Consider the following 24,749-nt stretch of genomic DNA (forward strand, 5'->3'; position numbering starts at 1 on the left):
CCAATTTTAAAAAGTTCTCCCTTCCCATTGGCTCATTTAGTCAGGTGCCCACTCCTTTTCGTTTACCTATGGGCTTGCTCACCCTTTACAGGAAAATCAAGCAGAGAAAAGACCAAGAGGGATTTTACAGCTGTCTGTCTGTCCATCCATCAAAGGGAGCTACCTCCTCTCCCCAATGTATCATAGGAAATATTACAATTTAAGATCACATCATTCTGAATATCATTTTGAGTTTTTCCTCAAATAGGCCGCAATGCAGCAAGGTACTCGAGCATAGGTCTAAATTTCACTTCAATGGGACTACTTGCGCTTACAGTTGGGCTTGTGCTTAAGCGTTTTGCTGAATGTTAAGGCCTTAAAGTCTGACGCTATTTTAGCAGCTGCCGTCTTGCATTGTTAAAGCATTAATTTCTAGCTTTATACTATCTGCAAGCTTGGAATTGCACTCTGTAGTATTTGTAAGATATCTGCTGCTAGAACCATATCAAGTGTTAGAACAGAAAAAAAAACCCCAAGCAATGTGATGTGGTGATGTAATTATAATGTCCGGTATCTTGTTACCTCTCAAGACTGGAAACACCTGTGACAGGTCAATACAAATGCTTTCAGCATCAATAAACTTTTCTAAGCAAAAATCCAGGACCGCTGCTGAGAGGGGGTGGGGGGAAGATGCTTGAAGGTTCTTTTCCATCTGGCATTGAAACACACTAGTTTTATTATTATGGACTCCTTAATTATGGAGTTGGAATTTTATGTTTTGTTTTCAAGAAATACGTATTTTCCATTTATTTTGAAGATAAAACTAATGGACTTTGCAAGCTGATGCGATTGGAGGGAATGGAGGGGAGGCCACCTGACATTTTTTGAACCAATAGCAACGTTGATAGCTACCTGCTGTTATGTTATAAGTCAGGGCCTCATGTGTGATTGCAGAATCTAAGAATTATTTTGGGGAAGTTCTCTGGTCTGTTTTATACAGGAGGTGAGAGTAGATGATCACAATGGTCCATTGTGACCTTGGAATCTATGAATCCACTGCTTGCTGTGGAATTGCTCTCCAGAATCTAGTGTGTCACTTAAAAAAAGTTGTTTTGAGCCTATATGTTTGGAAGTCTGGCATTGTGACAAGCAGTGTGTCAGGGTTTGTATGGGAGTTTGTAGCTTAATGTGTAAGGTAATAGGATGGACATGGATTGGGGATTTGGGGGAGGAATAGCCGTGAGAAGTGAGGGGATGGGGTTGGGGTAGGCTATACCAGAAGTTTGCATGGGTGTGTGTTAAAGAAGCTGGAGGAGCAGTGACTTGAGGCTTTGATGTGGGGAGGAAACTGATGTACAAGCTGATGTACTAGTAAGCTCAAGAGTAATCCTTTGACATTGGTTTCCCTCTCCACTTCAAAGCCTCAAGAGCTAGGGAGCTGTCTCTGGGAACCCTCATGGAGCTGGATGAGAAGGGATTGCTTGCAGTGTGGTGGCATGAGAAGGCATGCGTCCTTACATATATAACGCACAAGATGCTTTTTAAAAAGCACAGTTCACTTACACTTGCAATACATAATATTAATACACGGCAGAAGGTCTCAATGCTGGTGGTGTCACATTTCCTGTAAGGATCAGAAATACAAGAGCCAGATTTCCAATGAAATGCATGAACACAGCTATATCATTTTGCTGGGGCACACAAACCAGCAAATAAGGCACTGTTGAGCATGTCACGTCTTTTATTCATGACAACTAGCAAAAAAACCCTCAACCTCAGAATTGGCAAAAGCCTGATTCTAACTGCAGACAGATGATAAAGGCAAGCAAATAGTTCTAAAACTGACAATGACCTTTCAAGGCAATAATAAGCATAGTACTCTCTTCATCAGGCTGTGGAAACAATGAAGTAGGCCCATAGGCAGTCTAGAATTAAGATTTGTTGGGAAGAGTATGTGATTCTCAAAAGCTTGCTTACTTTGACCCCTTCCTTGCTGACTGTTAGGACCCTATGATGAATTCTATTGATGTACCAGTACTTCAAAGGAGATATAAAAAAATTATTAAAGCTAATGTTAAAATTATATAATACATAGGTTAAGAAAAGAGTGGCACTTGGCTTAGCACAGGTCTGGGTAATATCTCTGAATTAGTCCAAAGATTACAGTTACAAGGTTTTAATTTATCTTCACAATGGAACAAAAACCCTTGTGGCTAATCACTGTTTATGCCCTTTTCTTCTATATGCATGCATTCAGAGCTGAAGAGCTAGAGTCATCATCACTACTATCATCAGCCTCATTCAGTTTTAGTTGAAAGCCTCAAGCAACCCTATCCTGTTGCAAATGGGGCTATCTAAAGACTTCCACCATTACCAGTGCCTCTCCCAGCATTCAGTAGGTGAGCTCTCTGCTGCTCACCTACTGATATGGTGTGAAAGGGGACCTTGGAACTCCTCCAGCAGAGCTCCCAACGAGAGTTGTTGCCAGAGTACTGGTCACATCAGAACACAAGCCGGGATCACATCATACTGACACAGCTGCCAATGTTTGAGGAAGAATGTGAAGGGAAAGTCAGGAAATAAAATCCTGCAGAGGAATAGATGTGCATTGAATCCATTGTTAGTTTTAATAGGAATATCTTTGTTATTGGGGATTCAAAACTGGTGCCTCTCATTATCCTCACTGGATGCCAGACTGACATTGCAAAAATACCTAGAGACTAGCGATGAGAGAACTGCAAGAGGTCTGGTATTTAGAGAAGGTACCAATGGAGGTCCTGTGACCTTTCTCCCCAACGTATCCAAACTGTAGTTATTTTGTTGGCAGGAGAGAAAGGGGGCAGCAGCCTGTTCCTCCCCCACAGACACACTCACTCCCTCTTTCTAGGGGCAGGTGGTCTGTACTGGCACCTGTAGCGAAAGCCAGTAGGCACATGTTTCCTGGCAACTGGGGCGTATCTCCTTCCTCTTTCTTCCCTATGGATACCATCTTTCTTTCCACATCTGCCCTTTGATGTTTTTCCTGTCCCATTTTTTTCCTTCCATCACCAGTTGATTGGACCCCCGTTCCTCAGAGTGATGGGCCAGCCCTCTTCACTGCAGCTTTAATGAGTGGGGAGGGAGTTGATGCTGCCATTGTATTGCTCAGATGGGTCAGAGTGGGAGGCTGGTGAATGATTGCTCCTGGCTGTTTTTCCCTATCTCACTGTCTGCTTTGCACCTGGAGTCGGGGGGGGGGGGGGGGGGGGGGGGCAGTCAGCTGTCTGCCTCCTACAAGATCAGCATAGCAGGCTTTAATGATGAGAATCCAGTATTAAATAAACAAACTTCATGCAGCAGCAATCAACAGTCCTGGGGCATTGTCCAAGACTCTATATCTAGGATTGTTCCATCCAAATCAGGGCAGGTATGTGAAGCTGGCAGATGAGGCACTTGCCTTGTGTGATATAATCTAGGGAGCTAAGTGGAAGCGGAGGTGGACATTTCCCAGTTTCCTATGACAGTAAAACATCTTAGTGCTGAACATTAACTCCTTCTTCAAACTCTCCTGACAGGAGCTACTGTGTGAGAACTCAGATTGTTCTCCAGGTTCAGTGTCTAAATTTAAGTAAAAACAACAAGGAGTCCTTGTGGCACCTTAGAGACTAACAAATTTATTTGGGCATAAGCTTTCGTGGGCTAGAACCCACTTCATCAGATACATGGAGTGGAAAATGAGGAGCCAGGTATGAATACATGAACAGATGTGAGTTGCCTTACCAAGTGTAAGGTCAGTCTAAAGAGGCCATTCAATTAACAGCAGGATACCAGAGGAGGAAAGATAACTTTTGGAGTGGTAATGAGAGCAATTTAAGTAAGTTATCTGTAATTGCAGAATTGTCAACCCCAAATGTTCAAAAGTCACGAGTCAGGATCACCAAAATCATGAGATTTAAAATCTTTAAAATCATGAGATTATGTAAAATAATAGATTTGGGGTTCTTTTTATTTGCTTTCTGCTTTTTGAGCCTTTAGGGTGTATTGGGGTCACATTTTGAAGCTCTCTCCACAGCCATGAGGGCTAGAAACTTAGTTTTCCTTTAAGAATGAAGGTTGAAATCATCACATATCCACTTGACTCCAGGAGTTGGGGCTTTAAAGAAAGCAATAATTATCATGAGACTCCTGACAAAATCATGAGAGTTGGCAACACTGCAAGTTGCTTCAGGAAAGTGTGAGTTGAGTCTTTTTGGTGGTACAAGTTGAAATGATGGCATGGTTGATCAAAGTAATGTACTGCAAATGTAAATCAACAATGCTTATTTTCATAGCTTTGAGACACCAGAAGACTGTTTTAAAAATCATTGATATAAGCAATATCAGTTTGTTTGTTTATTTTGCACAATGTTATGGGATTGACAAGTAGCAGTGCAGTCTGGAAGGGAAATTAAGCCTCATGCTTGAGGATTTAATCCAATTACTATTGGCGTATATCTACACTATAGCTGCTACAGTGGCACAACTACTGTGCTGCAGCTGTAGTGCAGTAGTGCAAACTCCTCCTACATTGATGGAAGGTTTTTTTTTCTATCGATGTAGGTAATCCAACTCTCTGAGAGGCAGTAGCTAGGTTGACAGAAGACTCCTGTAACTCAGCTGCATCTACCCAGAAAGCTAGGTTGACCTAGCAGCAGTGCTCAGGATGCAACATTTTTTCACAGCTCTGAGTGTTTCAGCTAGGTCTACATGTAGACCTGGCCTCACACAGCAGGGTAAGATCTAATGTGGGGACAGGTTATCCCACAGCTGCCTACTGTGGAGTTCTTATACCCTTCATCTGAAGTAGCTGGTGTTGGCTACTGTCAGAGACTGGACAGTAGACCAGATGGACCTTGGTACTGATCCAGTCAGGTAATTCTTACGTCTCTTCACTTCTCTGCCCTAGAGAGTGAAAATCCCTCGAAGTCCAGTATATCCTTAACAGTTGGATTAACCAGACTACTAATGTTCACATACTGAATATGTATTTCACATCCACTATTGAAGCATTGTATTCACTGGATCAGACTATTGTATCATCCAGCCAATGGTGATGAGTGAGAAGTAATTCTGACTCTTATTGTAATGAGGTTTGTTTTGCTGCTTTATCTGGCCAACATTTGGCCTGTAAACTCATTGAAATGATAACTGTTCTCCCTGTTATTCCCATGCACGTACTGTAAATTGTGTAATTCTTCACCTTCCCTGCCTCTTAGACTTCTATCATGATCTCCAGTCAGCTGTGGAGGGACTACAGTGGCTGATGAATTGCCATGGCATGATCTCTGCTTTGTTTGCTTTCCCAGCTGCCAAAGAGGACGTGACTTGGTGATGGAGGCTTTGCTGGAGAGAATGCAAAATCAAGGGCATGGAGGGTATGTATACCACCATTTACAATGCTCTCTCAAACTCATGCAGCTTCACTTTTATATCGGTTCAAATCCTACAGTCCTTTGGTTCGCTCCTTAGTCAGACAAAATCTCCTTTGCTTATTGTGACAGATAGGAGCCACAAGTAGGGACCAAGACCCATTGTGCTAGGAGCTGTAAAGGGTGTTATGTTTGAGTAAGATCTTTAGGATTTGGCCAGTAGGGCCTGATCGTGTATCATTAACTTCAGTTGGAGCAGGTGCAAGGCCATAGTGAATTGCTTTTCCAAATAGTCCCTGGCTACAAGCCTTTGTTGTTTTAATAGCTGGCATTTCTGTACTATTATCTTTCTGCAAAATCTCTGTTATATTTTTCAGCCTTCTTACAAGTTATTCTACTGCTAAGTGCAGTTATGGCCATAAAAGTGAATATGTAAAAATGGCACCACCTTACTCTGTGGATCTATTCCAATCTGCTTACTTTACTGATGGAAATACGGCTAGCACTGCATGCACCTATAGGAGAGTGAGCTGGATTCTCTCCTGGCTCACACAACATCAACAGATCTCAACGAAGTTCCAGTTGCAGAATCTTGCTGCAGCCAGGGTAAAAACATAATGACTCATAGACTTTAAGGTCAGAAGGGACCATCGTGATCATCTAGTCTGACCTCTTGCACGTTGCAGGCCACAGAACCTCACCCACTTCAGTTCCTAGGTTGAGTCAGCAGTGCTGGTAGTTGAACAAGCATCTTTTTTCTTGTCAGTTGAGCAAATAGGACATAAAAGTAATTGTTCCATTTGTCTCAATGGCATGCCACTTTTATATTCCTTTTTCCAGAATTTGCCCGAGCTCTGAAGGTGGCAAAGACTTATCTCTTTGCCAAGTAATGGTTTTAGAACTTGGATATGAATTGTACAACTACTGTCACTGAGTGGGAAATGTTCTTAAGGACCATAATTACTGCTTAATGTTTGGTCAATTCACAGGACAGGGTGAATTTCAAACTGAACTGTGAAGCTGGCTCCTTTAAGAACGATTGGCATTCCCTATAGAAAAGCTGTCAAGTTTTGAAGTGTACGGACACTCCAGGGAGACAGAGGAATTTCAATCCCTTGACCTATTGATTTCCATTTCTTTTCAGTCCTTCCTATTTGACAAGCAAATTAAAGGGGTAAAGATCAGTATGGAGTTTACTTCTCTCTTGGGCTCCATCTTGCAAGCTTTAATATTGTCCCAAGCGTAGCAGCTTGTAAGGTTTCAGAGAAGTTAGTTGATTTGGCTTCAGTGATTACTGCACCAAAATTGAAATTTCAGCATGTCTAGGGAGCTAACTCTCGCCAGTAGACTGGAGATGTTTTATTCTTCATTACGGTGTTGTTATCCACCCTGCTTTACTTAAGTGTTTGTCAGCATTTATGTGATAAACCTCTATTTTCAGGAGCTGATAAGTTAGCTGTAAGATTTATCTGTGATTGGAACTTGGTTCAAAAAAATTTCTGCTTGGGGACTGTGAACTGTCCAGACTGTTTCCAGCGGAGCCTGTGGGACCGTTGTGCCCCTTAACTCTCCAGCCTGGACTGTCTCTCAATGCTGTGCCAGTGACAAGCAGCCAGTCCCTACAGGTGCTGTGATCACTCAGCTATCAGCATGTGGAGACTCACACCCAGCTAAATTGCACGAATGCTCTCCAAGCCACTCATGAATCATGCACAGAGAGGCACCAGCCAGTCACGCAAGACCCCAGCCTTGCGCCCCAGAAATATATCATCATACAGTGCTCAAGACTCCCCTGGACGGTGTAAAAACTCATTAATTAGTTCACCACTCCTACAAAGGGTAGTAGATGTGCAACAGCCATTGTTAACCTGAACTGAGGTTCCCCAAGCACTTCAACTGAAAACACACAGTTTTAGATAAAATATAAAACAGATGTATTAACTACAGGAAGATAGATTGTAAGTGATTATTAGTAGCAGGCATAGAGACCAAAGTTGGTTACATAAGAAATAAAAATAAATTTGCAGTCTAAATTTTACAAACTATGCGAGATTTGAATCAAGCAGTTTCTCACTCCACTAGATGTTCTAGGCAGTTTACAGCTCTTAATTGCCTTCCCAGCCTGGGACCAGTCTCCCCAGTTCAAAATCTTTGTCTTCCAACAGTCTTCCAGGTATTGAGATAGGGGAGGAGAGAGGCCAGGTGATAATGTCATTGTCCCTCTTTTATACTTTCTTCCAGCTGCTAGAAAGATCCTTGCAGTGACATGGGCGTTAGGCAGCCCTCATTGCATAGGTTCCTTTTCTGAGAAGTTTTTGGCAGAGTGGATTCTTCTTGATGGGCCATCAACACCTGTCTGGCCAGTGATAGCTGCTTCTTTGTTGCCACTGAAGGGCTGATTGTGGGTGTCTTCCAACCTCACATGTTTCAGTAACACACACACATTAAAACTTCATAACTTCAGATACAATGATAGTACATACAGTTCATCAGGACATTAATGTTCAGCAGATCAAGACTTCTTAAATGATACCTCACAAGGCATACTTTCCACAAAACGTATCATAATCATATCACAGTGGTGAATATGGGGGTTCCAGGGTGCTATTTTGAGATAGTGTCATAGGAACAAAGTCGTGTGTGTTTGTTTTTTTTAATTACAAAATATGAAAATCCCATTCAGTTAACTGTGCATTATCCAAGTGTCAAAACACAGAGGTTTGTACAGTAACTCCTCGCTTAACATTGTAGTTATGTTCCTGAAAAATGCTACTTTAAGCGAAACGATGTTAAGCGAATCCAATTTCCCCATAAGAATTAATGTAAAGGGGAGGGAGGGGGTTAGGTTCCAGGGAAATTATTTTTTTATATATATACACACACACACACACACACACACACACAGTATAAGTTTTAAACAAACAACTTAATACTGTACACAGCAATGATGATTGTGAAGCTTGGTTGAGGCGGTGAAGTCAGAGGGTGGAAGAGAGTGGGCTATTTCCCAGGGAATGCCTTACTGCTAAATGATGAACTAGCACTTGGCTGAGTCTTCAAGGGTTAACACATTGTTGTTAATGTAGCCTCACACTCTACAAGGCAGCACAAATGGAGGGGAGACAGCATGGCAGAGAGACAGAGACACACACCATGTGTGTGAGAGAGAAATGTGCATTGCCCCTTTAAGTACCCTGACCCCCCAGTCTAAGTACATTGCCCTCTTAAGAAGATCAGCAAGTTGAGACAGCAGCTGCTGCCAGCAAGCTCCTTCTGTCCTGAGCCCTGTCGTGTGTCTCGCCCCCCTCCCCGCCCGCTCTATGGAAATGGGGTAAAGGAGCGGAGGGGGAGGGGGACACCCTGACATCAGCACCTCTTTTCCCCAGCCCTTGCACAGCAAGCAGGAGGCTCCCGGGAGCAGCTCCAAGGCAGAGGGCGGGAGCAGCACACGGCAGTGGGGGGAGGGACACCTGAACTGCCAGGCAATTGATAGCTTGCTGGGCAGCTGCCCCACAGGGAACTTAGAGGAGTGGGGGCGCTGCTGATCCATCCTGGTTCCAAGCCCCCACCAGCTAGCTCCAATGGGCTGCTCTTTCTGCAAGCAGTGGACAAAGCAGGCGGCTGCCAAACAACGTTATAAGGGAGCATTGCGCAACTTTAAACAAGCATGTTCTCTAATTGATCAGCAACGTAACAATGAAACAACGTTAACTGGGATGACTTTAAGTGAGGAATTACTGTATTTATAGATGCTTTTTGTTCTCCGTGAGTAAAGAAATGCTCCTGTGATTAAATAAAGAGAGGTTTTGCCTTTAATTTAAATTGTATAGGCTATTTGTCCTGGCTGAGATTTTTATAAGTGCTCAGCATTGGCCTAATTTTGCTCCCATTGAAGTCTGTGGTAAAACTCCCTTTGATTTCAGTGGATCCAAGTTAGGCCATGCTAAGCGCTTTTGAAAATTCCACCCCTTGGCTAGTGTCTTGACCTGAAGAGATGGGGGGAAAATAAGTTATTTTGTTTAAAAGTGTAAAGTTCTACATGTGTGTTTATGGTCAGATCCGTAGCTAATGCAAATCAGTGTGTCCACTGGCTTCAGTTGGAGCTATGGCTGATTTACACCAGCGAGGGTTCTGGCCTCTAATGTTTGAATGCTCTTTTTAGTTTAGTACACAAAGAAAGCATTTGTCAACACCGTAGTTCTAGCACATAGGTGAGGAACCCCCTGTGATCCTGAGCTATACTGACAGAGGATCCTGTGGCACCTTTAAGACTAACAGAAGTATTGGGAGCAAGGTTCTTACCCACGAAAGCTTATGCTCCCAATGCTTCTGTTAGTCTTAAAGATGCCACAGGACCCTCTGTTGCTTTTTACAGATTCAGACTAACACGGCTACCCCTCTGATACTTGAGCTATACTAGATTGCCTGGTTAGCTGCCACAGTGTTAAATAATTCTCTGCTTATGGCTTTCCTTGATGAGGAGAATGTTACACATTTTAACGTTGCCCTAATTACTGTGCCTGCCCCTACTACCGCTCTAGTCAAGGAGTTCAGTTAGCCTGATTTGGTGAAGGTGCCCATCATCATGGGTGAGGGGGGTTTATAAGAGTGGAGGGAAGAAGAACTCTTGTTGGGCTAGGTTCAGTAGCTCTTTTGTCTACTGTGCGGTTTTAGCAAGCTGTCTTCCTGCCAGCAGAGGGTTCTTGACGTCCTGCGAGGCAGAACTGCAGGAGCTGATGAAGCAGATCGATATCATGGTGGCTCATAAGAAGTCTGAATGGGAAGGGCAGACCCAGGCTCTGGAGACCTGCTTGGAGATCCGAGATCACGAGCTTTCCTCTGTCAAGACTCTGTTGGCTGAGAAACACAAGGAGGTACAGCCCCAGGCTCACTCTATCTAACATTCAGTGATATTCCTGTGCACGTTGTCCTTCAATATAGAATATACAGAGCCAGCACAAATTTTTATAACGTTCTTTGTCTCTGCACAAAAATGTATCCCCGTCAGTCACTGTTTTGTCAGTAGGTGACCAGGTGTCCTGATTTTATAGGGACAGTCCTGATTTTTGGGTCTTTTTCTTATATAGGCTCCTATTACCCCCTGTCCCGATTTTTCATACTTGTCGTCTGGTCACCCTATTTGTCAGAAGCATCTTGTTTTTTGTTGCTGTTTTATTGATTAAAGCTCAGAAATTAAGTGGTGAAAACTTCAATGAAAAAATGTAAATGTGTAACATGTCAGGTCCTGTTAACCAGGGGAAGCAGGGACCTGCTTCACAACTGCAGACTGCCTGTCACTGGCAAAGGAATGAGTTGTCTAACTCCCAGTGTTATTTAATGGAAACTGGATGCCTAACTCCCTGTTTGATTAAACCAGCCTGGACTCCCAAAGCCCCTGGTGAGATCCCAGAAACACTTGCTCTGGTCACAGAAGTCAAAAGCAGACTGAATACTTCCAATCACAAGGGTAGTGACAGGTTTGAGAAAGCTAGTTGCTAAACTGCATCAAGTGATGATCCAATGTTTCCAAACTGATTTGTTTTTGAGGGCTGAGGCATTGGCTTTGTGGGGTTTCAAAAATATATGTAACAAATTCCCGTGTCAGTACTATACAGATAGATCAAGTAGCAAAGCTTCTGTGGTTTGTGTTTATAATGATATTAAACTTAACTCATTTTACAAGGAGCAATGTTGCACCTTCTCTTGAGTGCTAGGAGATCAAGAGGACTGTGGTGGGCTATGGGACTCTCTCTGACCTTTAGCTGTACTTCATTTATTTTAAAATATTTTAAAAATCTTCCCTCCCATTGTACAGCTTCTTTGTCCTGTTTGTTCCTTGTCAGCACATTGCCCTCCCCATAAGTAGCATGTTAGCTGCACTCCAGGGATGTGGGGAAGGCATTCAAGTTTTAACACCTTGGGACTGGAATTTGCACCTTCATCACAAAACTTGTTGGTGACTAAGTATATAAATTGTGTTTTGAGCGCCTTTGTCACCGTGGAACTGCAAGTATTTCTAGGGTTCCTAAACTACATGTAAGTATGTACATAACTACTAGTAGATCTGTGTATAATCTAGGTTAACAAGACAATGAGCAGGAGAAAAAAGAGATTCAGGTAGCTTATATTGGTAACGTGCTGGGAATTTAGTTTTTAATGCCCTACCCTCTTCTCCAGATATGAATGATTGACAGGGTACGTATTAGGATTAGCATGTCCAGAATGCAGTTATTTTGTATCAGGCCACTAGTATTCACAACCAGTTTGAATGAAGTTTCTTTGTACGGGTCATGATCACACTTTTACCAGTTATATTTCACTGAAAACTTTTGAGAGATTCCCTATCACCAGAGACAAACTATACATTTCTTAGGCTGAGATGTGTTTGTAAAATATATATGTATATATAATTTATTTCATTGCCCAAATCTTTGTTCCTTTTCAGACATACAATTAGACGGGTCTCTGCCCTGGAGTTCTGGGAAGGGGAAAGGATGTGAGGAAGAAAGAAAATGAGTTTAAAGGCTTTTTTTTTTTTTTAATAAGGAGGAATAATCTCCCATTCACCTGTTTCGAAGCCTATTTTCTTTTATTCCTCTCTTCTCCCCTCCCCGCATATAGAATTGGAAGAATTTCTTCTCACTCCCTGCAGATGAATCAGCAGAGGTAGCTATCTTTGTTGCTGACAAATAGCTTGAAATGAAATTAATCTGATCAAAGTGCCCCTCCCCACACCCCCAGTCACCTTTTGGCATAAACTGAGTTTGGCAAATTTCAGCCCAAAAGATGCAAATTTCAGAAAACTGATTGGCTGAAAACAAGGGGTTGAAATGGAAGCAATTCTGCAAATTTAGGTCCCAATCCGGCAGAGAGTTAAGCCCACACTTAAACTGATGCGTGGTGAGTAACCCCATTGAAACCAGTAGGACAATAGCATTTCTTGGGGCAGGACCTTATCTGTAACAGTTGCTACTACTTATACTATAATGTGTGTTTATGTATGTAATATATACTATGAAATTAAAATATGGAAATCCTTCAATTTCCTCATCTACTGGCGAGACAGCCAGCTGTGTTGGAGTCTGCTGCTTCTGTGCTGATAGTCACTGTGTTTTGTTTTAACTCTTTCTTTAGGTCGGTAGGTTGCGCCAGCAGTTAGAACACACGGAGCAAGACAAACAAGGCATGGCTGTAGAGTATGAACAGCAGCTGAAGAAGTTTCAAGAAGAGGTGAGTGTTTCAAGTTTCAAGATGAGATGAGATTTGGTGTTGAAACACCAGTCTATGCCTTGTGGTCTGACAGATGAAATGTTTCATTTCCTCACTGTCCTTTGACTGCTGTGATTTTCTTAATCCTCCCTTCCCCACTTGGGTGCCAAAACAAGAGGATTGATTAGCAACAGAATAATATTTTACATTTATGTAGCACTCTTCATCTCATTCCAAAGGATCTTAGTGCTTAACAAATTACTGTGGAAGTGGAAATACTTGCTGTAAACCAGAGGTGGGCAAACTACGGCCTGCGAGCCACATCTGGCCGGCGGGACCCTCCTGCCTGGCCCTTGAGCTCCTGGCCAGGGAGGCTAACCCCCGTCCCCTCCCCTGCTGTCCCCCTCCCCCGCAGCCTCAGCTTGCTCTGCCGCCGGTGCAATGCTCTGGGTGGCTGGGCAGCGAGCTCCTGGGGCAGCACAGCTGCAGAGCCCGGCCTGACCCGGTGCTCTGTGCTCCGCAGTGGCGACGGCATGGCTGGCTCCAGCCGGGCCAGCCACCAGTGCTCCAGGCAGCGCGGTAAGGGAGCGGGGGGTTGGATAGAGGGCAGGGGAGTTCGGGGGTGGTGGTCAGGGGGTGGGGATGTGGATAGGGGTTGGGGCGGTCAGAGGGTGGGGAACAGGGGGGTTGAATGGGGGCAGGGGTCCCGGGGGGGCAGTCAGGAATGAGGGGGAGCGGGGTTGGGGGCGAGGGGCAGGCATTCCGGGGACTGTCAGGAAGGAGAGGGCGGTTTGGATGGGGGAGTGGGGGCAGTCAGGGGCAGGAGTTCCCGGGGCAGTCAGGGAACAGGGAGAAGGGGTGGTTGGATGGGGCAGGGATTCCAGGGGGGCAGTCGGAATGGGGAGCTTGGATGGGGCAGGGATTCCAGGGGGGCAGTCGGAACGGGGAGCTTGGATGGGGTAGGGGTCTTGGGGGGGGCAGTCGGAACGGGGAGCTTGGATGGGGCAGGGATCCCGGGGGGGCAGTTGGAACGGGGAGGTTGGGTGGGGCAGGGATCTCGGGGGGTGGTGGGGGTGGTGTATAGGGGGTGGAGGCTGGGCCACATCCCCCTTCCCTAACTGGCCCTCCATACAATTTCCGAAACCCGATGAGTCCCTCAGGCCAAAAAGTTTGCCCATCCCTCAGGCCAAAAAGTTTGCCTGTCCCTGCTGTAAACTGAAGTCAGGTCCACACTGTAAAGTTAAGTTGAGCCACCTATGTTGCATAGGAGTGTAGAAAAATCCACACCCCTGAGCAGCATAGTTAAACTGACCTAACCCCTGCCATGGACAGTGATAGGCTGACAGAAGAATTCTTCCATCCCCCTAACTATTGCCTTTTGGCGAGGTGGATTAACTATGGCGATGGGAGAATCCCTCCCATCATTGTAGTGAGTGGCTACACTGAAGCACTATAGCCGCGCAGCTGTAGCGTTTCAAGTGTAGACTAGTCCTTATTGTGGCTACTTTCAGGTGTGTTAAAAAGCTGCAGAAGTTTACGGCCAAGGTTTCCTGTCTTCTCTCATCCCAGCCACCCCTATGCTTGTGCTTACGTTGCTATGTATACAAGCAGTTGCTCTCCCAGCATAGTATGACATTTAAAGAATGCACAGCACTGCAGCTGGCTTTTTTCATGTGAAATAAACATGAGATGATGACTTTTCCTACAGCAGATATATACCTCCCTCCAAAAGTAGAGTCATGGTGGCTGGGAGAGAAAGTGACTATCATCCACCATGTGGTATACTGACTCCACCAGTGCATGGGCATGTGTTGGGATTTGAATTGGGCCAAGGGTACCAACCCCCTCCTGAAAATTGCTATGGAGTCTATGTCATGTCCCTGTAGATCAGAAATACTCTGTGTTTTACGGTCTCCTACAAAATCTCTGTATCTCCTTATCTTTATCCTGCCGCCTATTATGGTAGTCTGTGAGCACTTGCCATGTAAAATGGGTTCAATTTGGTAGTGACAGAAGATCATTATTCTGGTGGCTTTTCAGAGGCTAGTGTGAAGTCAGTTGATTTCGGTCCTTTTACCAGTGGATGGGTGTCCACATTCCAGAGACCAGCATGCCCGTTGATATTCTTGTTGATATCTCAGAGGAAATTCTAGCTGTTGAATCAGCATAGATCCTGACCCTCCAGGCCAGGGCTGAAGGAGACTGGCAGAGTGCGTGGGGGGCAGGTGTGTGTGTGTATGGAGTTTTATACTGGTTCTGCCTGTATTCTTGTTCTTTGAAGATGACTTCATTCTCCCAGGCATGTTAATATCACTAAATTTACTTGACAAAGACCTTTTAAAAAGAGTTCCACACTCTTCATTTCACAAAGAACGTCCTGCCCACTGTAATGCAACAGATGCTGAGATTTTCTGCAGGTGGGCTGACAGCATTTCATGTAAGTGCCTTAGTGATTACTTCTGTTTCCATTGGCTTGTCAGTAGTGTGGAGCTAAATGCCAGGAGAGGGTAGCAGTGCATTGACCTCTTATCTCTGGAGGATTGGGCTCAATTCCTGCTTACCGTAGGTCATAAGTATAATCTCAATTTAGTGTGCAGAAGACATCTATCCTCATTTAAAACCCCCTTACATTTCAACATGATGAACAGTCTTTGTTCAGGAAATGTCCCCACTGGAATAATAGAGATGCTGCTAGGCCAGACTGAAGTGTGTTAGGAGATCTGTCTTAAAGCTCAGGATTGGAATCACAACTGTGTTGTGGTCAAGACTGAGGAGCATTAGTATTGAACTCAAAAAGGGATAATGTGGTGGGGGTTAGAACTGGAGGCTGAGGAATCCTGGGGTCTAATCCCCGAACTGCTTGCTTTGTGTCTGTAGGAAAGCCTCACAACCTCTCCCATACCCCAAGTCACCCATCATTATAAATGGGATAGTTGATATTATATATTCTATAAATCACAGGGATGTTGCAAGGCTAAATCAATATTTATAAAGCTCCGGCTCCCACTCAGCAAAGCGCATAAGTATGTGCTTAATTTTAAACGTGTGTGTAAATCCATCCCTGTTCAGCAAAGCATTTAGGCACATGTTTAAGCACTTTGCTGAATCAGGAAATCTTCTTCTGAAAGGAAGCATGGCTTTGTGGGTAAAGCACAGGACTGGGAATCATGAGATTTAAGTTCGCTTCCTGGCTCTGTTCACGTGTTTCTTTTATAACAATGGGCAAGTCACGAACTCACTCTGTGCCTCATTTTATCCATCTGTAAAATGGAGATATTTCCCCAAGTCACAGGATGTTAAGAGTTTTATTTCGTCAGTGTTTGTAAAGAAATTAGATAATCAGGTGGCAAATGCTCTGTTTAAGTTCAAAATATTTGATCAAAGGTGCTATTTAAATGCAAAGTATTTATTATTCAAGTTTTTAAATAAAATTAGAATTCTAGCAATAGATGTGGGTGATATTCTTTCTTAACTTTCTCCAGTCAGTGGGGAAATTTATGACCTAGCTAAGTAACCAATATGACAAGATGAGTGGCTATTGTATCGCATTCACTGGGATTTCATGAATGTCTTTCACCCACATCCTTGATACGTTTGTAGTCAAGCCTCGCAGCGTTCTGTTTCTCTTTGGGTGCTGTCACTCCATGTTTCTGTAACCCATATCTGCTCAGCAAGGTGCTCTGTCAGAAGTTTATGAGCCGGTACAACCTTGGCTGACAGAGCTGGGTATTGGGTACTTTAGCTCAGGCAGTAATGGCTCCTGCCTTAAGTCCATAGGACCCAGGTTCAATTCCTGCTGATGATGATCCACCCAGCAGGGCACCACCGTGGCACAGTCCAGCATATTTTGATACATTATGGAGTACATATAGTACTTTTTGTTTATTATACAGCTAGAAATCTTCTGCCAGCCAGATGGTCTTGGTTTGAGGGAGTGTATCTATAAAATGACTTTGTCCCTTCCTTCAGAATGCTTCATTAATTTAATGCACTGTGACCTTGGCCAGCATTATCAAAAATTGCACTGATTTCCTTGCAGCTAGGCAGGCTGAAGAGAAGCTATGAGAAGCTGCAGAAGAAACAACTGAAAGAAGCTAGGGAGGGTCCCAAGTGCCAAGGGGATGACCGATCCGAAGTGAGCAGATTGACTAAGAAGATAGAGGTCTGTGGATAATAGCAGCTATGGCCATGGTTCATACAAATCAAACTGACCATTTCACGTTCAGTAGCAACTCTGAATGTTTAATAGGCAAGTGGACTGTGCGTGCAAATACTTAGTCCACTCACCCCTGCATTCACTGTTCTTGTGGGACAAAGGCTGTTTCTGAACTGCTCCTGTCATGATGCTGCCCAAATTGATTGGGATCCCATGTGAGTTCATGAACATTGTGTCCACCAAGATTTTATAAAGGAGCGGGGCAAGCTGTCACAGGTGTGTGTGTGTGTGTGTGTGTGTGGGGAGTAGGGGAGAACTATTTGAAAATGTAAAAAGAAACATATGGTTACAAGTAAACATATTTGTACTGCACCTAGGACAATGGTGCCCAATCTTTGTTGAGGCTTGCTGCTATTTTAATACAGTTAATAAATGATATTATTATCATGGATTAAATCAAAGGTGAGTGGATGTTTTAAGGACAAGTCCGTATGTAAAGGTAGAAAATTCAAGTGCGTTGAATTTTGCCACAGGGTTTGGAGGAAATTCTCTGCATGAGTGTTTTCTAAGTCCAGCTTGTCTTTAATTTTACTACCATGATGAGACCAGCCACATACTCTCATCTTTGATAGCACCACTCAGAACTTGGTAACGAATCTCCCCAGAACACCTCTATGAGGCAGTGTCTGATTTCTGAGTTAAGAATTATTGTTACTTCACTCAGCAGTAAAAAAAACCTTACACTATGCTGTGGCATTGCTCTCTTCAAGTTAAAACCTTAATGTCAATTACTGCTACTTACAGATGTTGAGTGCGGATTCATGACCAGCTTTACAGATTTGCCGTCATAGCATTAACAATTCTACTTCCCTATAACTTTACAAGAAAAGGCTGCTACTGAACTCACTAAGTTTGCAAGTATGCATTAAATGCCCGGCTAATGGTTTCCCTGCTGTGGAGGAAGGCCCACAAGTGTCTAGTGGGGGGGACAGGGAACATTAGTGAGAGTTGGGAGGGGATGATCTTGACAACCAAATGGGTGGTAAACTCCAGGTCATCCCAATTGTCCTTGCAGGAGTTCCGTCAGAAATCTCTAGACTGGGAGAAGCAGCGGTTGCTTTACCAGCAGCAGGTGGCGTCACTGGAGGCCCAGAGGAAGGCTTTGGCTGAGCAGTCTGAGCTCATTCAGGTACAATTAATCTGTGCTGAAAGTTGTTTGCAGTGACGAACTAATGAAATCCCTCAAGTGTGAATCCACTTCAGATCGCAACTGAAATGAATTTATCAGTCCTAATGGAGTGAACTCGTCTATACAGTACAAGCCGTGAAAGATCTGAAGTCTGTTAATGGAGGCTGGCTGAACCTTCCCAATGGCTTCCGTACACTCAATCCCACTCATAAATATTAGCAGGGGGAAGATAGTAAAATGATGGTTTCTGGGAGTGGTGGGAGATTACAGGACATGACTCTTTAAAATAACTTTTCTGACATGTCATGTTCAAAGCTATGTACCTGCCAGTCCTCAGCTGTGTAACTGCAGCTATACAGAAGTTGCTCTTTGAAAATAGTCTTGTCATACAAAAGGCACTTGCCACACGGTAGCAAAGTAACTGCAGTTTCTAGCTCTGTTTTTGAGGCTCTTAAAACAGGAGCAGAATGGTGCTGTTGTTCCTGAAAAGTTAATGCATTCTCTGAGCTAGTGCTGCTGCAGTAGTCTGATGAGCTGACCCAGACCCCAGCTGTGAAGAAGCTTACACTGACACAATCACAGCAAATGCTGATAAGAAGCTCTTGTTGGGAGCTTTGCACTTAACGGGCTCCTGAATTGCTGCTGAGTGGAAGCTCTGGCAAGGAGGAATTTTGAAGTTTGCATTGACAGGATTGGAGCTGGCACTGATGGTGCTTTGTGAGGGGCCAACACTAGCCGATCCACAAATGCCGAGTGGGCCTTTGAGCAGAAGGTCTCACCGCTGCTGTCTTTGTCCTTGATATTTTAGTCTTCTGAGGAGAGACGTGTCCTTGGAGCACTGGCCAATGTGTTAGATCACGGTGTAGCAGAAAAACGGGGCATTTGGGTTGAAATTTCTAAAGCAGTCTCAGGGACTTAGGCACTTAGGCTCATGTTTGCCATTAAAGGTGATGGAAGATGTGTTCCTAAATCCTCACGACTGCTTTGGAAATCTCAACCTAAAAAAATAAAACCTGTCACAAACACATCCTCACAGCATTTTCTGTTTGTTTGTTTTTTTCTGACATGGGGTTGGATGAGATCTGCAGACCCACGCACACTCTTGCCACTACCCAACCCAACCCATTAGTCAGCAGTGCCATTTTTCCAGCTAAGGACTACTGGATTCCCTTTTGTCACTCTAACTGCATAGGTTACTCTGGAGTAGACCTTGGTTTTCTCTTGCCCAGTGAGGAGTGCCTTCCCTCCACCCCTGCCAGCCTAATAAACTAAAGGCCAGCAACCAAAACTGGGTCTCCTACGTGGCACCATAGGACATTATGGCTAGGTCCTTCCTTTGTGGGTCTTAACTTTTACCTTCAGGCTTTCCCTTGTTGCAGAAACTGTCCATGAATTCAGCCAATCTGGCATGTTGGTTTCTTGGGCCATCATGGCCCAAAAACATCATATGTTTTTACTTTCGTAGCCATTGCTCCTTGTGATCCAGGTTTGTGTATTGATTGCCAGGGTAATGACAACATTGTGTATATTGGGCACTACATTAAAAAGGTGTTCAGAAAGTGAATATGATGTGGCTTATTTGTTAAATTACATCAGTCTTCAAATAATAGGGAAGGTATTGTTTCCCAGTGAGACATTTAATATAACTATTCTATTCCTTTTCTTTCTCTAATTTACATTTAAAACAATAAAACCTTCAAATCTCAAGAAAGTGAGGGTTCTAGCTTCTAGTACCAGAGAATCACTGCATGAAACAGAACACGACTGGCTGTTCCCATCACTCCAGTTTCTAATTTCTATTTGATTCCTTTTCCATCTGTCAGGAGTTGCTCCCTGTCTCCATGTGGTATTACCAGATTCGCCTGGCTTTCTAGCTCATATATGGCTTTCCAAAGCTGCTTCCACTTTGTCCTCTGGCTAGATCTAACCCCTGGGTTGATGGACAGGGAAATTAGACTGCTTTACTGTTTGTTCAATCTGTTGGGCAGTGTGGGTTGTCTGCTTTAGAGATTCTCTTTCCTTAGATGCCCTCAGAACCTCTTTTGGAATCATAAGGATCCTGTCAATTCCTTTCTTCTCCCCACCTCAAAGGCTGCACCTATGTACAGTCCTGAGGCAGCGCCTCCTGTTGTTCCCTGAGGGGCAGCGCTGCTTTCAGAGAAAATGGCATGTTGCATTGAGAAGTATTAGTGTGGAGCCTTCATGAAGCTTCAAATCTGTTTATTTCACCTCTCTTTATATGTAATTTAGCTTTAACACAGCAACATCCTCTGTCAGCAGACTCAACTCACCAATCGGAAGCAGGTGCTGGAATCTGTGCAACTGGCCAGCCAATCGGAAATCCAGCATTTAACCAGCAAGCTGGAGCGAGCCAATGATACCATCTGTGCCAATGAGCTGGAGGTGGAGAGGCTTAACATGAGAGTGGATGACTTGACTGGAGCCAGTCAGAAGATTCTGGAGGATCACCAAAGAGTCCAAGAAGAGCTGGGGCATTCTAAGAAAATGCTTGAGGTTTGTGAGAAGTAGCAGTGAGAGCTGTCCATGGAGGATGTTGGGGGTAGTTCAGTGCATTCCCTTACCATCTCGAGCTGAGATTATCACCTGGGAGGTACAGTCACCCTAGAGATTCTCCCACCCTTCCATCCATGCCTTTGTGTCAGGCTCCAAGCTGGCCACGAGGCCGGCTTTGTACCCATGTGGCATTGTGATCCCATTACCTATCTAACACTGAGGGCTTCTTTTGGCATCTGAAAATTCATCTCCAGACCAGCTATACTAACTGATTCTGTCCATCCCTGCGACAGTCACTTCCATTTCCGTTCTTGTAGGTATTACAGGAGGAGAAGTTGGAGCTGAGAGTCACTCTGCAGTCCCAGGAGGATTTCATTAAGAGCTCAAAGATGCATCAGGAGCAGTTACAGAAGGAGCTGGCCAGCATAACTGAAACCCTGCACAGCAAGGAGCTCCTTATCAGGTCTGATCCTTGACATCTAAACATGGTTGGCCATTACCCCACTAAATAATGTAGATCTGTGACCTTGAGTCACTCTCTGGGGCTGTGGAGCCCTTTCTGTATGCTTGGAGTCTGAGCTCATGGCTGTTGTTGTATGCGGTAGGGGGACACTGTAAGGTAAGGGTGCCCGTTCTTCATTTCATTCGCCGCATGTGTTAATCGTATTTGCTTTAAAAGCAATCACCATCTGAACAGTAAAGTAGTATTGTAAATACAGAGGGATTCAGCCTTGCCTCTTTGGTAGGTTTCCTGAGTCAGTGCGTTGTGTTTGATTCCCTTTCTGTGCATTTCAGGTGAGTAGTGGAGAGAGAAATCATCCTTTGGCCACTAAATGTGCTCCTTGAAGTCAGTGAAAAGGTCCCATTAACTTTAAGGGCATAGGATCAAGGTTTCAGCAAGGTGATAATGATTGTGGCAAAGGCATCAGCACCTTTCTGCCTTGCTACTGGTGGAGAGAGACACTGAAGTATACACAGGAGACCTAGCAGCTATGCCTTTCCCTGCAGCAGGGATTACTGAGCATCTGTCAGTGGGATTGAAATTGCTGAGTTGTGTTGGTTTTTTACTAATTTGGTGGCGGCCTGTCATAATCTGACTGAATTCAAACATGGGCCTGTCATCAGGATGAGACACTTGCAGCATCCAGAATGTCCACAGATGCCACATTATAGCATTACGTTTTGGTGGATTTTGTAGAGCTAGAGTAGAGACAAGATGGGTGAGGTAATGTCTTTTATTGGACCGCCTTCTGTTGTCAGAGAATAGAAAATATCACAGTTCTTATAGCAACACACATAGGGGTCAGGTGTGTCAAGAGACTAAGGCCTTCTGGGATGGTCCTGTGTTTGTGTATAGGTCACTGGAAGAACACCTGCATGAGAAACAGCTGTCACAAGAGTTCCCGGAGCTGGAGCACGTTCTCCTGCAGTTGGATCTCGCACAGAAGAATGAAAAGAACCTACAGTCAGAGGTGGCTCGTCTTGAGGGCAGGTAGAGGACAACTTCAAAATCCAGTAGCACACAGACAACATGGCACGTATAATGTCCTATTCACCAGTGCTGTTAACCACAGTAGAATCGTCCAAACCACTAGTATTTTAAGAGTCCACAGAAATCAGAGTCTAAAATCTTAGCACAGTGGGATGTTAGAGTTGGTTGGTTTGTTTGTTTTTTAAATATACCTTTTAAAAATATTTTCTTTAGTCTGCTTAAACATGTCATTTTCCTTTGTAATGGAGAGGGAAATCTTTGTTAAACTAAACAGACAGCTGCTGGGAGCTACATCTCATCTTTCCTGTTCTTAGTAAAAACTGTGATGGGATTTCTCCACTGATGGATCTGTAGAGATAATCCCAGGTTTACAAGTGAAGTTGGTAACTTCCCTTGGGGTAAGGAAAAGAGAAATGGCTGTGTCTAATCAGAAAAGATTGCAGCAGTCTTGGTCTGTAAAAATGACTTTGGTAGAGAGGATAGATGTGTGAATGCCGGTTTCTTGAGACCACCTGCATTGTGGCTCATAGGGGTGTTTTTAAATTGTGATTTTTTTTGTTTCTGCCCCCAGCCTAGGAGCCATAAATGCCAGGTGTATACAGCTGAGCAAGGAGCAGATGGAGAAGTGCAAAGAGCTGCGGGTGATGGAAGAACACCACTGCCAGGCCAAGGCTGAGATTAAAAAGGTCAGATCCCTGTCTTTTGGAGGAGGGGGAGCGAGGCTCGAGGACTAGGTAGCACAGCTGCCCACAACCCCTCTCAGTGTGCTCTGTATTAGCAAAGCTAAGAAAGGGATGAAAGAACAGAGTGTGTTGTGGGGGAAATAGTTGCCCCCATAATGAAGGGGTGGGAGAGAACTGAGGATTCCACACGCAACTGACCCTTACGTCTCTCTCTTTTTTTTTTTTTTTTTTTTTTTTTTAAACCTTGAGTGGAAGAGAGTAGGCTTGGTCTGTGCTTTTAAAAGTGGCAGTGGATGGCTGATGGAAATTAGCAAGGGAAGGGCCTTACTGAAATAGCAGTTCTTCGAGTGATTGCTCATGTGCATTCCAATAGGTGTGTGCACGCACTGCGTGCACGATCATCAGAAGGTTTTTCCCCTAGTGGTACCCGTCGGGTTGGCTGTGGAGACCCCTGGAGTGGCGCCTTCATGGGGATGTCTATAGGTCCCTGCCAATCCACCGCCTGCTCAGTTCCTTCTTACCGCCATTTACAGTTGCATTCGCAAGTGGCTACCTAGTGGTTCCCATTTCTTATTTGTAAATAGTTAACTGAAAGCTGTATAGTATCAGGGGGTAGCCGTGTTAGTCTGTATCTACAAAAACAACAAGGAGTCTGGTGGCACCTTAAAGACTAACAGATTTATTTGGGCATAAGCTTTCGTGGGTAAAAACCTCACTTCTTCAGATGCATAGAGTGAAAGTTACAGATGCAGGCATTATATACTGACACATGAAGAGCAGGGAGTTACTTCGCAAGTGGAGAACCAGTGTTGACAGGGCGAATTCAATCAGGGTGGATGTAGTCCAGATGAGGAGGTGTCAATTCCAGGAGAGGAAAAGCTGCTTCTGTAATGAGCCAGCCACTCCCAGTCCCTATTCAAGCCCAGATTAATGGTGTTAAATTTGCAAATGAATTTTAGTTCTGCTGTTTCTCTTTAAAGTCTGTTTCTGAAGTTTTTTTGTTCAATGATAGTGACTTTTAAATCTGTAATAGAATGACCAGGGAGATTGAAGTGTTCACTTACTGGCTTATGTATGTTACCATTCCTGATGTCCGATTTGTGTCCATTTATTCTTTTGCGGAGGGACTGTCCGGTTTGGCCAATGTACATAGCAGAGGGGCATTGCTGGCACATGATTGCATCTGTAACTTTCACTCTATGCATCTGAAGAAGTGAGGTTTTTACCCACAAAAGCTTATGCCCAAATAAATCCCTTAGTCTTTAAGGTGCCACCAGACTCCTTGTTGTTTTGATAGCTGTATAGTAGTTTATAGTTAGTTAAGATTACTTTGAGGGACTCTCCCCCACCCTAGTTTTCCCCAGGCACTGGGGCATGCCTCGGTCGCAGGAGTTTAAGCTGTGCGAGAGGTGTGCAAAACCTATGCCCAGAGGCGATCCGCATGCTGCTTGTCTTAAGTGCCTAGGAGAAGGTCATCAGACAGACAAGTGCCCAATTTGCAGGAGCTTTAGACCCAGGACTAAGAAAGAGTGGAACTATTGTTGAAAGCTCCTCCTGATGGAGTCGGCCCTCTGACCTCAGCCAGTACTGTAAACGACACCGGCATCATCGGTGCACAGCACCCCGGCCTCGGTGCAGGATGCCCCGGCACCAAGGAAGGAGCATTGGCACTGCTCCCTGGCTCATAAGGCCAGATCTAGCAGGCAGCACCACTTACAGTCCCCAGTACCACATAAGAAAAAGAAGGCGGATGGGGTCATTCCCCCATTAAGAAGCTGCGAGGGGATTCCAGCGGGGTGGCGTCCCACGGCAGGACACCCACAGCTTGGTCCTCAAGACCCAGCATCGTTGACTCCAGCCCCAACAGGAGGTCTGTCAAATCCGATGCATGTGGACTCCCCGACTCCCCTCCACGCCAAATACCTGTGAGGCAGCATGGGACCTTATTGCATGACGGCGCAGTCCCTGGCCCCGCAGATGTGAACTCTGGCACCGCTGCAGATGCCGGCCCAAGTTAAGGCACTGTCAGCAGCACTGACGGTGCCACCGTCTGCAGCATCTATGACGGTGCCACCGTCTGCAGCATCTCCGGCACCCTTCACGGCAGCAATGGCAGCACTGCCCCCTGTTCGTCATCACG

General features: G+C 44.6%; 1 protein-coding gene across 23 annotated transcripts in view; it reads left to right on the forward strand.

Annotated features, from left to right (window-relative positions):
- The window catches only part of CEP63 (centrosomal protein 63), a 43,857-nt gene that overhangs the window by 2,916 nt on the left and 16,192 nt on the right, over positions 1-24,749 (forward strand). For 10 of the 23 annotated variants that reach the window (XM_034780830.1, XM_034780833.1, XM_034780831.1 and 7 more), the window contains exons 2-10: positions 5,304-5,372; positions 10,060-10,240; positions 12,501-12,596; positions 16,615-16,737; positions 17,807-17,920; positions 20,198-20,434; positions 20,752-20,897; positions 21,792-21,926; positions 22,498-22,612. In XM_034780830.1, the coding sequence (XP_034636721.1) occupies positions 5,329-5,372; positions 10,060-10,240; positions 12,501-12,596; positions 16,615-16,737; positions 17,807-17,920; positions 20,198-20,434; positions 20,752-20,897; positions 21,792-21,926; positions 22,498-22,612 (1,191 nt within the window). In that variant the 5' untranslated portion in view covers positions 5,304-5,328. Of the gene's footprint in view, positions 1-3,238; positions 3,386-3,405; positions 3,833-5,303; positions 5,373-5,743; positions 5,973-10,040; positions 10,241-11,811; positions 12,033-12,500; positions 12,597-16,614; positions 16,738-17,806; positions 17,921-20,197; positions 20,435-20,751; positions 20,898-21,791; positions 21,927-22,497; positions 22,613-24,749 lie in introns of those variants that run through there. The other 13 variants (XM_034780838.1, XM_034780840.1, XM_034780826.1 and 10 more) reach the window with 10 other exon arrangements.

Source organism: Trachemys scripta, chromosome 9 (assembly GCF_013100865.1).
Source record: "Trachemys scripta elegans isolate TJP31775 chromosome 9, CAS_Tse_1.0, whole genome shotgun sequence".
Classification (NCBI taxonomy): domain Eukaryota; kingdom Metazoa; phylum Chordata; order Testudines; family Emydidae; genus Trachemys; species Trachemys scripta.